The following is a 22,585-nucleotide window of genomic DNA, read 5'->3' on the forward strand; positions in this document are numbered from 1 at the left end:
ATATATATATATATATATATATATATATATATAAACAAAACAAAAAAGAAACAAAAAAGAAAAACTATTGGTGCCATCTACTTACGCAAGCACTTTTTAAATTGGCCAGTTGAGCCAAATATTTCAAATGTTCCAACCGGCCACACTTGTTGAGCATGATGACAGTGCTGGACGTGTCACCAAAATACGGCTCAAGTATCTCTCCATTTTTGGCAAGGGTCACCGCCCATGTGTCGATCGAGTGGAAATCTCCCATCAGATTTGCCCATTTTACTAACAAAATAAAAAAAATAACAATAAATGAGATAGAGAGAGAGAGAGAGAGAGAGAGAGAGAGAGAGAGAGAGAGAGAGAGAGAGAGGGGACTGATTCAATTAGAAGGGCACCTCACAGCCTCCACTCGGTCTTGAGAGACAATGGATACCCCTTGTAAGGGTAGCTGCGCATAATTGTGAGGCAAGGATTGCGCAATCCCAACCACACATTTCCTGAATCGGCGTTGCTTGATTCTAGTTGCAAAGAGAAGACAGGGCGACTGGAAACAATGCCAAGATTCTATAATTTTCACAGGCAATAAATACGATATTAAATGTTATTTTGTGGGATTTCAGTGTTATTTCAGATGATAAAAACAAATGATTTAGTAATTTATTGCAAAATTCAGAGCGGCCAAAATGATCGGAATGTTTGCTCCTGTTCCATGTTCTTGTTGAATTAACCGGCGAACTCAAATGTTTTGAATTTGTTTACGTGACGCTCCGTCTGCCACACATTAGTCAAAAAAAAAAAAAAAAAAAAATATCTGCAGTGTACTTTTATTAAAATAATGCCATTTACTCCGTTACCAGTTCGTCAGCAGATTATCAGGCTTCGAATGAAGAATAATCTAAGTCTTGAGGCTATTGCAGAGCCAAAAATTGTTGTTCACGGTATTCTTAAAATGATTGTGATTCGTCTAAAGCAAGGAAGTTTACAGATACAAAGACCAAGAGAGAAGATCGTGCTATGGTTGATTAAAAAGGATCGATTTAAAGCTTCTGCTGCTGTTTCTCGGGAAATGAGCATTCAACTGGGGAAAAAACATTTATCAAGGAAGATTGTGTCTCATCGTTTAGTTGAACAACAACTTTTAGCTAGAGTAATTGTAGTGAATGTGTCGTGTTGCTTTTGCAAACGAACACGTGTTATAGCCTCAGAAAAAAATAGCAAACAGTACATTTCAGTGATGAATCTAAGTTTTTGTTAATTAATGGCATGATAGCCTTCTAAGGAAAATGAGATCATATAGTATCACTGGAAGAATACATAATGTAATTAAATCCTTCTTAAGTAAGAGAAAAATCCAGGTTGTCCTCGACGATCGTACATCTAAACAATATGATATAAATGCGGGAGTACCTCAGGAATCTATCCTTGAACCTTTATTATTCTTGATATTCATAAATGACCCCCCTGATAGAATTGTCTCTGAGATGGGCATATTTGCTGATGACACCACTCTCTATAGCAGGCATGAGGGGAAAACAAATGAACACATATATAAGGAAATGGCAGAAACACTAGAGGATGACCGCCAATCTGTAGTGGAATGGGGACAAAAATGGATTGTCACATTCAATACTGCCAAGACTAAGCTTGTTTCCTTCAATAATTACAAGAAACCTTCTCTACCACCAATAGCAATGGCCAAGAACACATTAGCCGAAAGTACTTCCTTTAAACTCCTCGGCCTAACGTTTACAGGGAACATGAACTGGAATAGATGCATTGAGAGCATTGCCAAGGCTGCTGCGAAGAAGGTGGGCTCTCTCTACCGTGCTAGAAAACTACTTACGCCTGAAAGTCTCCTGTACCTCTATAAGGCAACCATTCGCCCATGTATGGAGTACTGTTGGCACATTTGGGTTGGTTAATCTCTCACTTCTTGACAGGTTTCAAAAGAGAGTTTCCAAGCTGATAGGTCCTGAACAGTCATCTAGGATTCAGCCTCTGTCCCATCGACGAAATGCTGCACACCTCTGCCTGTTCTACAAGTACTTTAATGGTGAATGCTCTGACGAACTACAAGCACTTGTACCCCCTCGCCGTGAACACACCAACAAACACGACAAACCCGACAAGCAGCTAAATCTCACCTCTTCACAGTAGAGATCCTTAGGTGTAAGAAAGCCTTCTACATCAATAGTTTCTTCCCCAGAACTGCTAGACTTTGGAAAACGCTTCCGGGATTCTGCTTTCCCAACTGTACTGACATGCAGAAGTTCATATGTAATGCGAACAAACATCTTGCCACTCATCTCCCTTCATAATACCCCTGCAACTTATGATCCCGATAGTAGCCCCCTGTTTCAAAGTAGCACTGTGCCTTGTTTGGGGTGAAAATTGAAAAAAAAAAAAAAAATTGGTTCAGATGGGAAAACGTACGTTCATCGAAAATAATTGAAGAACTGTCGCCTAATTACCTTAAAGCTAGTATTAAATTCGGTGGAGGAAGTGTCATGGTTTGGGGGATGATACCTGGAGATGGTGTGGGCCCTAACGATTACAAGAAAAGATAAATGCAGGAGTTTATAAACAACTTGTAAAAGACCATGTTTTGCTTATGCCGAGAAATTCAACTAAGCAACCTTCCGTATCTATGCAGGACAATGCTTCGTGTCACAAGACTAAAGTATTCATGAACTTCCTCAAGGCAGAAAATGTTGCTGTTATGGATTAGCCTCCTCAAAACCCTATTAAGAATGTGTGGAAGACTATGAGAATGTTCTAAAGCTAGAAATCCAATCAAAAAACAATGCAACAATTATAGAATGCCCTCCACGAAGAATGAAATAAGATCACTCGGCAAGGTATCAATAAATTTCTTCATTCAGCCGAAGATGTCAGAGTGTAATTGAAGTTAAAGGGTTTCACACTAAATATTAAATAATTTCTGTATTTTCTCTCATATTTGAGTTTTCTTAAAAAATTGTTCTGATAATTTTAGTCGTCCTGGGTTTTACAGTAAATTACTAAATCGTTCAATACTTTTCATTATCATTTCCAATACCACAAAAAATTCACGGAATAGCAATTAATAGCGTCAAGGGTGTGAGTTCCGTTATAGAAGCGTTGATTTAATTTGAATAAAATAAAATACGCATCCAGTCCGCTTGAAATATGTTTAAATTATACATTTCAAACAAATAAAATATTTGTTTATTTTCCTAAGATTGCGTTGTAATTTGGCTTTCAAGCGCGCTTGATGCGTATTTTATTTTATTCAACTTAATAGCGTATTTACTGCCTTTGAAAATTATAGAATTTAAAACAACTTAGATAAAATTTATATCCACTTTTCCGACGAAAACTATGCCGTTCTGAACATTATGGCCGCCACTGTACTTAGAAGGCAACGCAAAAATAATAATAAAAAAATATGTAAATACAAGCGCTTTAAAATAATGGTACTTATGCAGAGAAGGACTCGTTTCTTCGTAAATGATGAGTCGACATATTCCGGCAGCTTACGTAAACCATCAGAATATGTCGACATCCACAAAAAAACAAAAAACAAAAAAACAAAAACAAAAAAAAAAAAAAAACGAAAAAAAAAAAAAAAGAATCATTCTCTGCATGAGTACCAAAATAATTTAAAACACAAAACAAATAGGCAGGTAAGTCGAAAAGAAACTTTTCTTGCCTTTGGTAAGAGTTATTTTTTACTATATGTTTTTTCATTACTTTTTCTCTGTTGGAAATGGTTAATAATCGGCCAAACGATAATTAGATAAAAAAGAATTCGAAGGAAAGAATGGTGACTACGGTTAAATAAGTCAAGTTGTATTTAATTTGATCTTTTGCAGGACGTGTTGCGTTCAGACTATAAGGAGCCTTCACAAAGAGTTGATTTTCCGTAAAGCAGACAGGAAGATGGTCAAGAACAGTTGTTCAATCACTGACGACAGCCAGGAAGATGGGATAACATCATATGGCAAAACAAACAAACAAACAAACAAATAAAAAAAGAATAACAAAAGCAAATAAAAACAAAGGCCTGATTACACAGAAGACTTACCATCGTCGGCAATCGGCGTGCAGTTACCACTTGTTCTGAAAAAAAAAATAAATAAAAAGGTAAATGACTCCTTGGTTATTCAAACTAAATCGAGAAAGGAAAAAGAACAGTTGTTCCTGGTGTGTTGCCTCCGCACGAGAACGGAGTTAGACCCCAAATCAGTATTAAACGTGGGTGTAAATCCCCCCCCCCCATCATCATCAGCGGCGGCGGCGGCCCTGCTGTTTTAACAGCTCTTCAAATTGTTGAGCCATGGAAATCTCGGGAAGATAAATAAATACGGTAGTTTCCCGTTGCTTTTCGTCCTGATTCGGGGGTAAATCTCCCCCAGTGAGTTAAATGACCCCCCCCCCCCGGATACCAACCTGGAAACTCCTCCGACTCGGCGCCGTACATACAGAGCCTAGCCTTTCCAAATGGTCACCCATATTGTACTGGCCAGGCTCATCGTTGCTTAACTTCGGTGATCTGGCGTGAACTGATGTATCAACTTGATTGTGCCGTAAATCCAGCTTCCCCCAAAGGGGCACTCTGAATTGGGGGGGGGAAATAACCTCAGTCTAGAAAGATTTCTCCTTCAATGACCGATGGTAGAAAGACCAAGTGCAGCATCAGAACAACTACTACGCGTTGCTCCTAGCCGAAAAGATGAAGAGTTGTTAAGTTTATAACAGGGGGCGTGGTATCATAGCAATAGAAACCAAATTAACTCGGACTAAGATCACAGTGTAGTATCTGCTCTAATGCTACGCTTATATTGATTTGTCCTTAGTCAATGGATGGAAAAACCCTACTTTCAGAGTGCCCCTTTTTGGAGAGTTGGTTTACCCGCACATTAAAAATGATCTTGTGCCGCATTTTGCTCTCGTGGGGAAGCAAATAAATACCAATAGAAACCAAATCAAAGAAACGTTAATTATACTTGATCATGAACTATATTTTCGACATCGCCATGAAGAAAAAAGATTACACCACCAAATATAAAAGCAGTGAAGAAGCTAAGAAGAAATATCCAACCCATGAATCACGTCATCATTTTTTTTTTACATTTATAACATTTATAACGTCATAAAAGACATTTCCGATGTCTTCCACGGTCTCTTTAAACGAATGATGTCACAAAACTACGACGTCATCCATTTACGACGTCACATAGAAATGGAGGTCTTTCATCAATTTTAGTGCATAATGTCCTCCTTTTATGACATTGTCCCTTTATGACATCATTCCTTCGCGACTTCATCGAATGTGCACAGAGACAAACAAGCAAGATCTATTTTGTTTTCGGTTTTTTTACGCTATTGTAAATACAACTTAAAAACAAATAGCAGTGCACAACACGTATACACTGTTATAACAGTTTCAATATACAGTGTGAATATGCGATATATAAATGAAGAATGTAAATAACCGGATCATGCCGAAGGGCTTAGCCTTCTTATTCTTTGAACTAACAAGTGGTTTCTTCCTGGGGTTCGATTAAACAGCCCTATCTCTTGCAGTCGTGGAGAAACAGTCTGTCTTGACACATTAACACATGAGGTACTACTCATAACTCTTTTAATTTCTGTGCAAGACTTAAAACGGTCCTTTAATGACATACACTGCATTATTCGATCTTCTCTTGCCGAAGTTTTGCGGGGTCTGCCGGTTTTAAAAGCGCTAACTATTTTACCAGTATCATTGTAGGATTTAACAACCCTGCCTACAACACTCTTGGAACGTTTCACTTTCTCCGAAATCTCTCTAATGGTGTGCTTTTCCTTGTGTAGCTTCACAATAGCTTGTCTCACAGAGTAATCAAGATTTTGACATTTCGCCATAGTGCCGGCTGATGCAACGTTTACAAATGACTTAGTAAGACTTATTCTTTAGAGGAAATCTAAAAATTTGAATATATGTTTACATTGTTTTTCTCAATTTCTCCTTATTTTGGACGTTCCTATTTTGAAAATAAATAAATAATTGTTATAATTCTTTTTGTATCCTTTGCAAATAATTCAACTTTTAGTATGTTATTATGGATGATAACGACTACCAGTTGTAAAAATTTCAGCTTTTCAGACTTGTTATTTCTAACAGATATTAGGTTTTAAAATTTTGTCCCTTAGTTTTGGACGCTACTATATATATATATATATATATATATATATATATATATATATATATATATATATATATATATATATATATATATATATATGAAACCTCCTCCTCTGGCATTTCAAGGCTTTCACTTACCTTTGGTAATTTAATTTATTTTCTGTTGAAAACTACTGCATTAATGTTTCGTTTTGTTTTTGCCTCTAAAACGGAAAACGAAACCAAAGGCAATTTATGCTCAACCTTTTTTTGTTATCGCGAATAATGTAGATACGAATCTCGAGATTAATCCTGCGCCGCTCAACGAAAGAGTTAAGTAGAAAGGACAAGAAAACAGATAACCGGCGGCGAATAAAACTCCATTCTTTAATGGAATAGGAGTCGGCGATTACGGCCGTGTATTTCGGTGCGTTTTGACGAAGACCGGGTGGCAGGCGAGTACATCCTCATCAAAATACAAACTTTGGAGAATAGACAAGCGAATGGTTTCAAGCACTTAACAAGTGTTGCACTAAATGAACCAAACTAACTCGCACGGCTTTCTAACTTCATTTGTTATTCTAAAGAAAAGAGCAGTTTTCTACGATATATATATATATATATATATATATATATATATATATATATATATATATATATATATATATATGCGTGTGTGTGTGAACACATCGTTAATTCATTACCCACACAGCATCAGCCGTATAGTATAATGGCGAGAAGCCTTGACTGTCATTTGAGCGGTCGGGTTTCGATTCTGGCTTGAGGCAGTTGCCTGTCTAGCCGCACTGATGAGCTGTGAAACAGCGAAACAGTACTGTATGTGGATGACTATATATATATATATATATATATATATATATATATATATATATATATATATATATAAGAAATTCGTTTCTTATCGTTGAGCACTTTCAGTTGAATTAAAGTCGGTCAATTTAGCTCTTATGCATAGATCATCGTATAACGATTATATCACTGTCTGACTGACGTAAATAAACATTTTAAATTATAATGTTTAAATTCAACGTTATTTCACGCGGTTAATAATAGCCGAATTGATACGGTCTTCGCTAATCGAGCCAGAGATGTCTCGTGTTGCGGGGTTCTAATCGTTCGACTGGTGTTAATCGTGACACCCTGCACTGATGATTCCCGAAAGGATGAACCACTAGTGTCTGTAGGTATTTAATTATTATAGTAAAAAAATATTATATATATATATATATATATATATATATATATATATATATATATATATATATATATTTATATATATTAGTAGCCAGGCCAGGTCACGGGGAGACAATGAAGCAGCAAAACTGAAGCTGGCCTGCAGAACACTATTTATAAAAATGTAGGCAAATTTGAGCATATTTTATTGATTTGAAAAAATATATTTTTTTTACTAATTGTATTAAAATTTTAATCATAGAATAGTATTATAATCTTCTAAAAGCCTGCAAATTTTCCTGTAGTTTCGTCTCATAGGACCAAAGATGATTAATTTGGGTACCAGTATATAGATATACATATAGTCATCCACATATAGTATTGTTTCGCTGTTTCACAGCTTATCAGTCCGGATAGACAGGCAACTGCCTCAAGCTAGGATCGAAACCCGACCGCCCAAATGACAGTAGATAGATAGATAGATAGATAGATAGATAGATAGATATTTCCTTAAAACGTCTGGTCTTGATGGAGAGGAGACTAAAACTTGCTGCTATGATTTCAAATGATCTGAAAAAACAACAAAGGGAGACATGACTCCAAATATTTCTCATATGTTATATCTCTGCTCTTTTGGAGATAGGGTACGATTATGAATATCTCCAATATCAAATAATACGAGAGGCGTGCAATAAATAATGCCCCTGACCAACTACCAGTAGTCTGATCTAGCTGAAATTTTGCATGTTCAATGATTCATATCTCTACGGGTTATGTGGCAAATTACAGCTCTGAACTAATTGTGGTTTCTGTTTTACAGGTGTTTGAACTGAGTCAGGTGTGAATATCGAGCAGTGATCCGGTTTTTGTATTTGAAAGGACGCACACCACAGGAGACTTTTGATGAAATGAAAGAAACTTATGGTGATAATGCCTCATCATATCACCTTGTCAAACGCTGGCATCATGAATTCAAACATGGCCGGAAGTCTGTGGAAAGAGCTCCCAGACCTGGTCGCCCCCTTTTGCCATTGATGAGGCATCTGTCCGTCAAGTTGAGGCTGCCACTTTTGAAGATCGGTGCATTACTATTCGCCAAATAGCCGAAGATATCAAGATTAGTACAGGGTCTGTGGAAACTATCATTCATAACCATTTGCATATGCATAAGGTGTCTGCCAGATGGATTCCCAGGTTGCTCACACCATTCCAGAAGCGAGAACGCGTCGAGTGCTCGAGGATGAATTTGGAGATGTGTCAAGAAGATGAAGAAGTTTTTCAAAAGATACAGGATGAAACCTGAGTCCATCACTATGATCCAGAGATCAAAGCCCAGTCAATGCAGTAGAAGCACTTGGACTCACCACCTCCAAAGAAGGCAAGGGTGCAGCCCTCCGCTGGCAAGGTCATGCTCACAGTCTTCTGGGACCAGAACGGAGTAGTGATGACAGATTTCCTGGCAAACGGTACCACAATTACAGGAGCCTTCACTTTTGAGGAAATTAAAGGAAGCTATCAAAATCAAGAGGCGGGGCAAGATTAGCAAAGGTACCCTCCTCCTGCAGGACAACGTTCCGGTCCACAACTCGCATGTCGCCAGATCAGAAGCATGGGTGTGTGGTTATGAAATCCCACCGCCCATCCTCCCTACTCTCCTGACCTTGCACCCTATGACTTTCACCTCTTCTCAGCCATGAAGTTGTTTTTCAAAGGAAAGCGTTTCCTAGATGCTGCAACCTTGATTTCTGAAGTCACGTCGTGGTTGGAGGACCAACCTGGAGTGTTCTACAAAAAATGGTCTCCAGAGCTGCATCAAACGATGGAACAAATGGGTGGTTCTTATGTAGAGAAAGACTAATAACTGTGCCGAGTTTCGTTGCTCTACTGCTATGGGAAGTGGATCAGGGGCATTACTTATTGCACGTTCCTCGTACTTATACAGTGTGAAATTTATTTTATGTATGAAAACCAAAGAGGGAAGATATAACATATGAGAAATATTTGAAATCAAGTGTCCATTTGCTGTTATTTAGAACATTTGTAACCGACCCTGAAAAAGTTGAATGACTTTGGCTACGAAACTCTGACTCATCCGACATACTCTCCAAACCGATCACCTAGCACTTTCAAGCATCTTGACAACTTTCTGCGCGAGAAATGCTTCAAAAACCTAAACGATATCATAAACGCCTTCAGCGACTTCATCGCCATCAGAACACAAGACATTTTACGTTACTGGCATAAATACACTTGTTTTACGTTGGCAAACATGTGTTGGTTCTGATGGTTCTTATTTCGATTACTAAATTTTCGATTGAGCCGAAGTATGTTCATCGGAATTTAAAAGTTAAAAACCGCAAACTTATATATATATATATATATATATATATATATATATATATATATATATATATATATATATGATGTAGGAAAATTAATTCTTGTGCACAAAAGACGCTCGTTTTGATGATACCACTCCCATCTTCTTAGAATACTTATGGATGGGCACTGTATGAGAAGTACAAATTAAGAGGCAGGCAATTACAGTTTATGTAACGTTCACGATTTCCGTCGTCCCAACACTCTGGGTTGTCAAATGTCTGTGCCCGAATTGAGCGATTATTAGTTATTAATTTCCTTCATTCTCGTGGTAATTGTTTTGTGGCTAGAAGGTAAAGACTTATCAAATAGAGTTAAAGGTGATTGTGTGACTGGATTAAAATCTCATGACCGGCAGGAATTGTCATTGTACATTGATGGTTGCGTAAGCATGGTGTCTGTAGGTATAAAAGAATATATATATATATATATATATATATATATATATATATAAATTACAATAAGTTTACCTCACCCTTTTTTTTATTTAACCAAGTAAGATCTGTGACTTACTTGTAGTTTCATTAAATACTTTTATATGCAAAATCCGATCCTGCATTTTGCTAATTCCTGCCCTCTGATGAGAAGGAGAGTATTTCTTCGAAACTCCGCGGATTAAGGACTATCCGCTTATCTTGTGCTTCCGTTTTGAAAATTAAATATGTTTTTAACTCTTTTTCAAGATGTCTTTTAACATGTTTTATTAATCATTTGTTCATATTTATATATATTTATATTTATATATATATATATATATTTATATATATTAATATATATATATATTTATATATATATATTTATTTATATATATTTATATATATATATATTTATATATATATATTTATATATATACATATATTTATATATATATTTATTTATATATATACATTTATATATATATATTTATATATATATTTATATATATATTTATATATATATTTATATATATATATTTATATATATATATATATTTATATATATGTATATATTTATATATATATATTTATATATATATATATATTACTGACACATTAGTGAATAAAATGTGGGATCGATCAGAGATAAAATAGCATGTCAGGCGAGGTGACACAATTTAACTAAGGATCTGTAATTTTATTGGCGCCACCTTTTCTTTTTCTGAGCGATTCCTCCCCCACAGACGTGATGTTGCTAGTCTCAGCTTTTTCTACAAATACTATTATGGCATATGTTGTTTAAAATTGTATGATCTATTTCCTGCTTCCTTTGTTCTAGTTATGTAATTTGTTGGTTTAGTGGTCTCCATCAATCGGTTGCTTTTATACCTTATCGTAACACAGCTTCATATCTCAGTGGCTTCTTCCTAAGAACTTCACGCCTGTGGAACTCTCTTCACACTGACTGTTTTTTTCTTCTTCTTACAACCTTGGTGCTTTTTAAGGCGCATTCTGTCTTTGCGATAACCCTCTTTCGTTCTGGTTAGCTCTTCATCATCAGTGACTTTGTTTGGAGCGAGTTTGATAAAAAAAAAATCGTATGAAACAATTTGCAAAACATGATAGCCAGCGAGTTACGTACCTTGACTCTTCTCGACTGCCGTTCGCTGGAAGGTAACGCACGTTCATTCTGTAGAAAGCGTGTTTCAACATATATATGAGGATCATCACTGAAAATAGAGACAGTAAAATAGCATATTTAAGATATATCCACGCAAAATATAAGCGACACTTTCTCCTTATTTGTTTGTATATCTGCTAATACTATGAATGTTTTTTCATAGGGAGACTAGCGGTGGTACCTGGCGTTGCCCGGGTGTTTGGAGGTGTGTGTGTAAGAAAGTGTGACCCTGTTTTAATCTTATAAAAAAAAGCACGATGTTAAAAAGAAAAAAAATTGGAAAAACCAAAACAAAGCAAAAAGAAAAAAAAAAGGGTGTTAAAGAGGAAAAACAGTTTACGTAGGAAGCTAGGCTCGAACCCGAAGCATCGACGCTAAGGCGGAACAAAAAAGCCTGACACGTTACCCCTACGCCCAAGAGGCATACAATTGAGAACCGGTAAAATTAAACCTTTAAAAACACTTGCAGATGGTTTAAACTAACGTCAATGTTTTCTAGGTCAAGCATGACGTCATTGTCGTAGTAGCAGGAGGATAGAAAAATGAAGGAACGATTTTTTCGGCACCCCTGTTAAATGTAAAAATCGGAAAAACAAAATCAAAAAAGAAAACGCGAATGTGATGGAAAAAGAAAACAGAAAAACGAACGTTAAAACTTTAAAAAATATGAAAAATAAAAACAACAAAAACACAAAACGTGAAAAATTGCTTTAATAATCCTGTTTCAATATTAAAATTTAAAATATCGAAAAAAACCCAGAAAAGACAACTCACAGCAGGATTCGAACTCGCAACCTGTAGATAATGACCCCCGCCTCTAAGCAACTGAGCTAAGACGTTGTTGACGAAATTGGGTCGGGTTTTTAAATATTTAAACTAAATCATGTGCCGACGTCATTTGCGCATCCGTAGAAACGAACTTGTCATGAGAGGACGGTTTTTCCTACATCCTCCCTGAAGAAAACTGATGATTTTAAGGTGAAGGAGTTAAGTTTTATGGCCAATTTTTCGATATTTAAAATGATACCTATCTGGCGAAAATCCGTGATCCGTGTCGAAAGTTTTTGCGAGATATACGAACACACATACATACATACAAACATACACACATTTTCGCTTATATATATATATATATATATATATATATATATATATATATATAGATAGATAGATAGATAGATAAATAATAATTATATAAAAACTGACGTCCGTTTTTTTTTTTTACATTATTTTCCTCCTTCGCGGTACTGCCTGCTTACTACCACGTTTCTTTTTTGATCAAGACACCCTTTCAAACACCCGGGCAACGCCGGACACCAAAGTTAGTCTTATATATATACTAGCATTTCAGCCTGGCGTTTCCCGAGTGTTTGGAGGCGCATGTTGAGCAAAAAAAAAAAGTTGTCAATTTTGTTTAACTTTGACCCCTATTAAAATTTATTGTTTTGGGCTCAAATTAAGTTATTAAGTTAGATCCATGTCCAAGGAACATATATCTAAAATTTCAAGTGTTTAAACCCAAAATTGTCGGAGGAATTTTGTAGAGTTCTCGTTGAACTCTGACCCTTACTCGCCAAATTTCTGTCCGAAAACCGATCACGTCGATTTTCCCAAATCTCAGTACCCTGTATATCAAATTTTAAGTCTGTAGACTGAAAATTGACAGATCTGTCTGTGTGTCTGTGTGTGTACATTTCCCTACGTAAGTAGGGAAATGTACACACACAGACACACAGACAGACACTTTCACTTATATATATATACTAGTAGGAAGACCCGATGTTGCTCGGGATTGAATGGTGATCAATGGATGTTTCACACTCCCATTGTTATCGAAACCGGTAAAATCACCCATTTTTCAATCTAATCGATTAGTTGCTATTTCTAATTGGGGACGCGTCGCTGTGTATTCGAAAGAACCTTTACATGTTTCCCCGCAGTGACTTAGTCCAAGTACATTGCAGTCTACATTGAACTGTACAGAACTTACTGTTTATTTTATAAATTACTTTTATATAACAGATTAAAAAGCTTGCCCTATCTCTGAATACACTTTATGTAAAATTTCAAATGTTTAGACCAGAAATTGTCTGAGTAATTTGGTATAGACCGCAGACGTCAATTTTTTTTAAAATTTGACCCCTATTATGACCCCTTAAAATTTATAGTTTCGGGCTCAAATCACTTTATTAAGTTAGATCCAGGTTCAAGGAACCTATATCTAAAATTTCAAGTGTCTAGACCCAAAATTGTCGGAGGAGTTTGGTAGAGTTCTTAAAGGTCAAATCGTTGAAATTTGACCCCTTAACAGCCAAATTTCTGGCTGACACCCGTCACATCGATTTTCCCAAATCTCAGTACCCGGTATTTCAAATTTCGAGTCTATAGACTAAAAATTGACAGAGTTATTGCGTAGGGAAATGTACACAGACAGACAGACACACAGACAGACACGTTCACTTTTATATATATATATATATATATATATATATAATATATATATATATATATATATATATATATATATATATATATATATATATTCTTTCAGACTTTGGCATGCTACACGATGAAATGGTTACGAGATCGTTCACCATAAATTCACAATCGTATTGTGCTTAATTTGTCAGCTTAATTCCAATTTTCGCTTGCAGGTACGTAAAGAGCTCGGTCGACGTTGCTATTGAGAATAATTCATGCGACAGATACAACGCACCGTCTTTGAAAGTCGACCAGCGTCTCTTCGTTCAAACACTTGTTTAACAAACAACGTATAGTGTCGCATTCTTTTTACACCAGAAGGAGCCGGAACAAACAAGGATGGTCTTCTTTGTTTATGGTTCACCGGCTCCTGCGCTTCGTCTCGTGATTTGCGCACAACAACCTTTTTTCACGAAACGAATTCTTTTGAATGGAGGCCGTTATCAGCGGGGCAGCGTAACACACGAACGGGCTGTTATCAATCTATTACTAATAGAGATTTAGTATCTGTCCGAAACAGAAACTATTATTACTTCTATTAATTGTACTATTTAAACGCTTAGTTCAGTTAACGATGAGAACAGAAAGGGGACGATCATAAGATGCTATGATCAGATGAGGGCTACAAAACTGACTCAACCATCTACAAATGTCAAGAGGCGAACCATACATGTCCGCCTCTACTGCCCATCCTGTGTCGATTGAAAGATTTAAGAGAGTATAACAAAAGACTACGTACAAAATGTAGGAAATCGTTGTATGACCACATTCGTGAAAACACACAAAGAAACAGTTGGCTATACTATTTCAAACTAATCGATATCTTTCGACGTTCAATTCAGAGAGGAAAGATAGTGTAGTAAGAGTTCTGATGTCATCATACCATCCTACCTGGTATTACCTCCTCCTTAAGGGGAGAGTAGTGCAATTCAGTTTACTATATTATTTCAGACTAATCGATGTTCAATTCAGAGGAAGGGGTATATTGTAGTATCTGTTCTATTTTCATGCGACCATGCCATTTATTTTTTGGATGTAGGGGAGAGTAATATATTATCTGTTCTGTGGACATTATTTTGTTACCTTTGAAAACGTGAAGGGATTTGGATGCATTTCGAATAGAAAGTTACTTAAACTGTCTTTTAGATTATGTTTACTTATGTATAAACTCGAAATTTTTTTTTCGAAAACTTTTTTTCATTAATAATTAGTTTTCTATTTCATCGTTTTTCGTAATTTTTGGATTTGTTATTAAATTCGACATGACAATTAAGTAGATACCATTGGTTTCACTTGAAATACAATATTTCGATTTTCGAATTTCGGTATTATAACGAAGAAACGCCCAAAACTGTTCTGTTCGAGAAATTAATTTTACCCGCCTGAGACGAGTATCCATCTGGTATAACTAGGGCTACAACACAGCATATTCTTTTCATTGTTTTGGCTCTCGAGTATATATCCAACACAGTTAGACACAGTTAACCAACCGAGAACCACATCACTCTATATAAAAGCATATAAGATATCAACGGATACACACTCGAGAGTCAAAACAATGAAAAGAATATGCTGTTGTCCTAGCCCTAGTGTTAACTATGTTCGTATAACTGCGTGATCATTCGTCGTGCTTTTGTATGTGTGTTGATTTCCCGCCTCCGCGTAACTTACACATCATTATTTTCATTTACTATTAATTAATTACGTATGGAAATCACAACCGCAATATCGCAAATATTACAAAACTTTTAAAAAATCTCATTTTGTTATGAAATTATGATCTACTGCAGTGCATCTTGGTTTCTTCGTAAATGAGTTAGCCATTTAATTTTGTCTACAGTTGAAAAGAGAAAAAAAAAGAAAAAAGGATCCATTATTCTGTTCGAAATTTGAAAGAGATTCGGATGCATTTCGAATAGAAACTTCCTTAAGCTGTCTTTTAGATTCTTAATAAACTCACCTATATTACTATTGTGGGCGAACCACCTTCTGAATGGACTCAACCATCGTCCATAAATACCGGAACACTTAACGATCCCAGGAGACTCCAGTTCCAGAGTTAACATCGTTTGCTTCGTGGAACGCAAACACTCTTTTTATTCTGTAACACTTTATTTGCCTGGGTGCCCGGCTGTTTGGAGGCGTGTGTTGAGAAAAAAAAAGAAAAAGTGGTAATAGGCAGACAGGCTCGAACCCGTACCGCGAAGGAGAAAAAGAAGGCGAGAAAAAAAAGTTGCGTGTCTGCTGTTACGTCCATCGCAATACCGGAAGTGACGTAAGTTTAAATTAAGGCTAGAGAATCGAAAAGAGGGATGACTTTCGAAAATATCGGCGAAAAAAAAGCGACCCCTTCCTGTAGAAAAGTGCCCAGTTGAAGGTGAAAGAATTAATGTTTTTGGCCAATTTTTTTATATTTGTCGTCCGAAGGGTCCAGCTTTAAAATGATACCGATCTCGTGAAAATCCGTCGCCTCTGTCGAAATTTTTAGGCAGACATACATACACACATACATACATTTAAACAGACAGGTGAGATTTATATTATAGACGTCTTGACTTGCACAGTTATTCTATTTTTATTGCGTCTAATTCAGAGCCATAACAATTACTAACGCAGTTCGATCACCTGTTCGTCTGAAATTTTAAATTGTACGTCTATTTCGATGTCTGAAGTCCAAACTTTACTATTACGCTCCTTATTAACGGAGATTTTGCACCTGTCTGTCTGAAGCCGAAATTATATTAATAAGGTTTTTGCACTCAGTTCAGTTTATTTTACTATTTTAGACTAATGTACCATCTTTAATGCCCAAGATGATGAGCTAGTGTTTATCTGTTCTGTCGTCCTGATATCATACTAACAGGGATTATTTTCTTTAATTTTTGTAGGAGGTAGTGTATTATCTGTTCTGCGGGCATTATTTTTTGGGTAGTAATGCATCCTGTGTTCTGTTATAATAATATCACCTCCTAAGAAATTGCCTTCTCCATTTTTTGCTAAGGGTGGGGTATTGTGATCTGTGATCATGATATTATCCTTCCAGGCATTATCTCTTTCTATTTCGGAGGCGGGGGGGGGGTTGTGGAGGCTACTGTAGTATAAATCCTGTTGTCAACCAACGTTAGCGAACGCGTTCTCATGCGCACAAACTTAAATAATAATGATGATGATGATAATAAAAAAAAAACGTTTTGGGTGAAATTGAGGACGAGACCTGGCGTGTATTTCAATTTTCAGCATGTGTGCGAGGGGAAATGTCTCGATATGTTATTAAAATAAAAGATAAATATGTTTTCTTCCCAGAAAATTGTTAATCTCACCTGTATATCGGGCGGGGCCTATCCACCTGTGTTTGTTGGAGGACCGCATCAAATAACCACTGAAGCCAAAGCCAAGGATCAGTCCGCAGTAACAGGCTAACTGATGTCCGTAATGGACACTGTAAATATTGGTTGACTTTTGAAAACCTGAAAATAAGCATAAAAAATACCCAATATTATTGGTATGAGAAAAAAAAAAAGAAAGAAAAAAAGGATTAATATACATTTCTTTTCTTTTCTTAAAAGAAATAATATTTTGACACAAAAAAAGCCAAATGGAACGAGAATGAACCCACGAATTTGTTGATAAAACTCGGATTTTGTTTTTTTAAATATCGAATTTTTAATCAAACAAATGGTTGAAACCATTGCCAAAAAGGGAAAATATGATGGCGAAAAAAATGAAATCTGCTTCATTCGAAACCTTAACCCTGATCTAATAATTATTTTTTAAAAACAAACATTTTCACCTGGTCAAAATGATAAAACCACTGATAATTTATCTAACAAAAGGCAATTATAAATTACTAAAAAGTGTCTCAGTATTTAGTATAGCCTCCATTATTACGAATTACTTCAAAAATTCTATTCGGCATGTTTGCGACTAAGTTTTTTTATCAGTTGCGAAGGAATTTTATCTCATGTACTGAAAACTGAATCAGAAAATTCCTTTATCGAATCATACTGGGTTCCATCCTTGAACACTTCTTTTGCCATCCATCCTCAAAGATTTTCAATGGGATTGAGGTCCGAAGAACATGCTGGATGATCTAACAATTCTATATTATTTGAAGAAAAGTATTCTCTTGCTTGTCGAGAAGTGTGTATCGCAGCCTTGTCTTGCTGGAAAATGCAATTTCTTCCACACAGACGTGGACCTTCAGTCCTGATAGAAGCATTTTCAAGCATTGAAATGTACTTCAATGATGTTTTCCGGCCTTTCTTTCAAGTCTGGTGTTTGGCGGCATATTTAAGTCGGTTAGTTTTGTGCTGTTCAAGAAGACGTGGTTTCTGCAGTCGCTTTAAATGATTAAAACCCTTCATTTTCAGATGCCTTCTGATGGTTTTAGGGCTACATTCTGCTGCTGTTTGGCTTTTCAATCGACTTGAGCTCATACTGGATATTTTTTAAATACTTCTTCTGATACGGCGATCCAGTGATGGTTTTTTTTTTTTTTTTTTTTTTTTTTTTTTACAAAGGCATCACCACATTATCAAGGCCCAGAGGCCACTCAAGGATAAGGGTTAAAGAGTGTACAGTAGAAATTGGTCCATATAGTAATCATTAGTAATGAAAATTTGGTAAATTTAATAACTTATATGGAACGGCTCATCAAGAACTTATTTACTTTAGACTTGAACACAACCATATTGTAGTCAGCCGGAAAGCAGGAAAACGGAAGACAATTCCACAGGCGTGCAGTTCTAAGAAAGAAGCTTTGTTCATGGAATCTACGTTTAGGTTTAGGCACAGATAAAGAGTGGGGGAAATTATTGATAGTGTTTACAGCTAGACGAGTGTTTCTTGTGAAAGTTTGGCGAGGGGGGACCATAGATTAAAGCTCAGTCGAACACTTTCCATGAAAATAACGATACATCAGAGACAAACTCGCAACATCTCTTCTGTGAGATAGAGGTTGCAAGGAGGAGAAAAGGACATCTCCTACGAGGCTACGAAGTCTATTTTGAACTCTATCAAGGCAGGACAAGTCCTTTCTAGCAGCTCCTGCCCAGATGTGGCAACAGTATTCCATCCTTGGACGTACCTGGCTCTTATATAGGTAGAGAATAGCATCAGCAGTGAGATATCTACTGGATCGATAGAAAGATCCCACCATTTTTCCAGCGGCCTTGGCAACAGATTTGATATACGTGTTCCATTTAAGATCAGGAGTAATGGTCAAGCCCAGAAGCTTGTCAAAACTTGAGGCCTCCTGAAGACGAGAGCCATTCATTTCAATTGATGACAAATGTGAATTAGAATGTTGATGATGTAAAGAGAGAAGCTTGGTTTTAGATGCATTAAAAGTAACCAGCCACTCCTTTCCCCATTGTACTACGTGCTCAAGATCAGAGGAGAGAGAATTGGAGAGAACTTGGTCGTTTACTGTCTTAGATGTGGTACCATAAATGGTAGTGTCGTCAGCATAAATGTCTACAAATGATGTAAGGATATGATTTGGAAGATCATTAATGTAGATCAGGAAAAGAGTTGGGCCCAGGATGGATCCCTGAGGGACACCGGCATTAATACTGTGAGCTTCTGATTTTTGCCCCTCAACTACTACTCTTATGAACCTATCAGAAAGAAATGATTTAATAATTGAGAAGACTTTTCCAGCTATACCATAGCTAGCGATCTTATGAAGTAAACCTTTATGCCATACCCTATCAAAGGCTTTAGATATGTCAAGAGCAATTGCCCTAGAAAGATTGCCACCGTCGAGAGATTTGCTAATCCTATGCGATATAACTGTAAGGACATCTGCTGTAGATCTAGCAGAACGGAAACCATATTGAGTGTCACTAAGAAGGTTATTTTTGTTGAGATGTTTGATTACTTCTGTATTTAACACAGATTCTAGCAACTTACTCATGACGCACAGGAGACTTATTGGCCTGTACTGAGAGGGGGATGAGCGATCACCTGAATTCTTAAATACAGGGCATACTGATGAGATTTTCCAGGGAGATGGGAAACTATTCTCCTTAAGACAACGTTTAAACAGTTTTGTAAGTATGGGCGCTAATTCAGGTTGAAGTTTTTTGAGTACTATAATTGGAATACCATTTGGTCGACCTGGACTCTTTTTGTGCCCATATTGATCTGGATTTGATGTTGCATTCATTGGCGAAACGACAGATTTGAGAACGTCTGTCCATTCAGTATCTGTCTTCGCAAAGCATGTAGAGAGCGTTCTTCATAGTCTGATGCTGTCTCCCGATATTTCCTGAGCTTTGTGGTCGCTAGGGACAGTGGAGTTCTTGTTTAATAGACATCTCGTTGCAGAATTCTCTATAGACTTCATTCGTGAAGTGCGTTAGCGATGAGTGAGTCCTTGAAAGTTGAAAATGTGATGGCCGATGGGTGTGTCGGACGGAGCATCCCATCTCGTTCTGACCGAAGTGAAAATCCCGATCCTCTTTCTTTAGGAGTCTCATCTTTCGGTGTGAGCGATGTGAGCTTTGCGATGTGAGCTTCGATTTGATTGCGTGGATTTGGCAGCTGCGTCCGTAAAGATAGGGCTTACCCCTGAGGTATCTTTAGTATATTTGGGAACCTGGTGAATAATGACGAACTTCTTGATATTGGCGGTGGTCTCGCTTTGAGTTGGTGTTGATGTTCATCTGGTTTGGACGATGATGTCCGCTGTGACGGATATTTTGATGCGATGATTGTGGAGTTCTTCTCTGATGGGGTCTACGTTGTTTCCGAGAGAGAAATGTGATGTCCTGTGAATTGGTAGCATCAGATTTTACACCATTTTGCGCCTCGGATGTTATGCCGATTGTGGTGTAGTGGTTATCGATTGAGGGTAAAGGTTTGCATTCCAAGCTTTTACTTTTTTACTTCAAAGCATTGCGCCGATAATTGAAATAAATCAATCAAACGTCAATTCGGAGTTTTTGTCCTTTTAAATTTTGTTTTGATATGGACGTCTGCTTCTCTCAGTGAGGGTTCAAGTCAGCTTGCGAAATCCGTTAATTTTTCGCTGTCTTGATGTTCTAGGCTCCGTTGAGATGTTGAGAGATCATCATCTGGCTGCTGTGTACTGCTATTATGTATTCTTTCAATTTGATAAATTTAGATGTATTTTGATCCGAGTCGATCATTTGTTGGAATATGACTTGTTCAAATAGATCCTTTGTAGACTTAACAAATTCACATTCTAGGCTTGGATAAGTAGACATTTCAGACGCTACGTGTATTGCATATATTTTGTTCAAGGCTGTGATGAACTGGTGAACGTTGTTTCCCGGACGAAAAGTCGCTTGCTGCCGCATAATGTCTCGTATGGATTGTTGGCGCATTACTAAATTATAATCGCCTATTTTTTGAGCAGTGGTGGTTGTCGCCATGGAGGTTACCTTTAGGGCAGTCATTATTGCGTCAATGTCGATTGAATTTCCCAGAGTGCATCCTCAGATGGTTGTATCGATCCCGTTTTAAGGTTAAATAATAATAATTTCTGTTCCTTAATGAGAGTGAATAGTTCAGATCGAATGAAATCTTTGTAGTCTTCTGTTATCATCTTGTTGAGTTTCTGACATTGTCTGACTTGGTCTCGCCGAACGCCTGACACCAGTTGTTATATTGCTACTTCTGACACCAGGTGTATGTTGTAAAGCTCGGACGCCAATAGTTGTATTGTCGTCATAGGGTATTGTCTCTCAATACCTGATAACGATGGTCACAATAGAAATCTTATATTTCACAATATAACACAGGACTACCTACAGGACGGCCACGAAATCAAGGAAAATTTTAACATTAATGAAGCTTATAGACGATCTTAAACTAATTAAGTAACAGAAAATTATGATCTCATACACAAAGCTAGCTGACCGATGTTTTTTATTCTCCCAGACAGTGCTCAACTTAAAGAATTTTATTTCCCAAAGGAGCAACAAAATATATGTCTACTTACCTTTAATAATGTGTAAGGCACAAGTTTCTGGGTCTCGAGTACCGTACAAAAACATACATAGGACATCACCAGACCCTAAAGATGAAAAAGAAGGTAGAAATAAAGAATAGCAATTATTGATGAAGCAGGCCGCCTGGCATTGCCCGGTCGTAAAACACACGTAATGCAGATTTCATATTTATTATTATAGTATGTTGGACCCAATATATAGTAATGATTAAAAAAGTTAAAAAAAAAAAAATGACTCGTGCACCATCACTGAGAATCGAAACTAAAACGTTTAGCTTACGATTTACTTTTTCCTCTGACATTAATGCCTGAGCTATGAAAACATGTTTGCTGCAAGGCTAAAAATTAAAACATGAACCAATAGCTATTATGTTACGCATGTATATTTGTAATGCCGTCGTTCGACTTTCACCTGGCGAATTGTATTTTTTTAAAGTTTAACACTTTTGCATCGATTTTCCCCGGCTATAACCTAAATATAAAGTTTCGCATGGGTTCTAATACCCTATATATTAAGTTTCATGTCTGTAGACCAAAATCTAACAGAGGAGTTTGGTAGGCAAAATTTTTTAAACAAATATATATACGCATACATAAATATATATAGAAACATGTTTGTGTTTACTATAACCTTTTTACACAAATATTATGCAAGTATAAATCACGTAGAATATCTGTATGAATATAATTACACGTAATAGTTAACTAAAGATGATCATCCGATAAGAAAACCGAAAAAAAAACTAATAGGGAATTAATAAAAACGAATGTTTAAAAGAATATGCAAATTAGCTAGATCGTTTGCAGATGAATGCAAT

At 36.6% G+C, this 22,585-nt stretch overlaps 1 protein-coding gene across 3 annotated transcripts in view; it reads right to left on the reverse strand.

Moving 5' to 3' along the window:
• The window catches only part of LOC145297012 (ceramide kinase-like), a 573,763-nt gene that overhangs the window by 28,711 nt on the left and 522,467 nt on the right, over nt 1-22,585 (reverse strand). For all 3 annotated transcript variants that reach the window (XM_080143241.1, XM_080143245.1, XM_080143236.1), the window contains 5 exons: nt 21,759-21,833; nt 17,110-17,256; nt 11,270-11,357; nt 4,058-4,092; nt 86-273 (listed from right to left, as the gene is read on the reverse strand). In XM_080143241.1, coding sequence (XP_079999367.1) covers nt 86-273; nt 4,058-4,092; nt 11,270-11,357; nt 17,110-17,256; nt 21,759-21,833 — 533 coding nt within the window. The remainder of the gene's footprint in view (nt 1-85; nt 274-4,057; nt 4,093-11,269; nt 11,358-17,109; nt 17,257-21,758; nt 21,834-22,585) is intronic.

Source organism: Euprymna scolopes, chromosome 2 (assembly GCF_053919585.1).
Source record: "Euprymna scolopes isolate OS-2025 chromosome 2, ASM5391958v1, whole genome shotgun sequence".
Lineage (NCBI taxonomy): Eukaryota > Metazoa > Mollusca > Cephalopoda > Sepiida > Sepiolidae > Euprymna > Euprymna scolopes.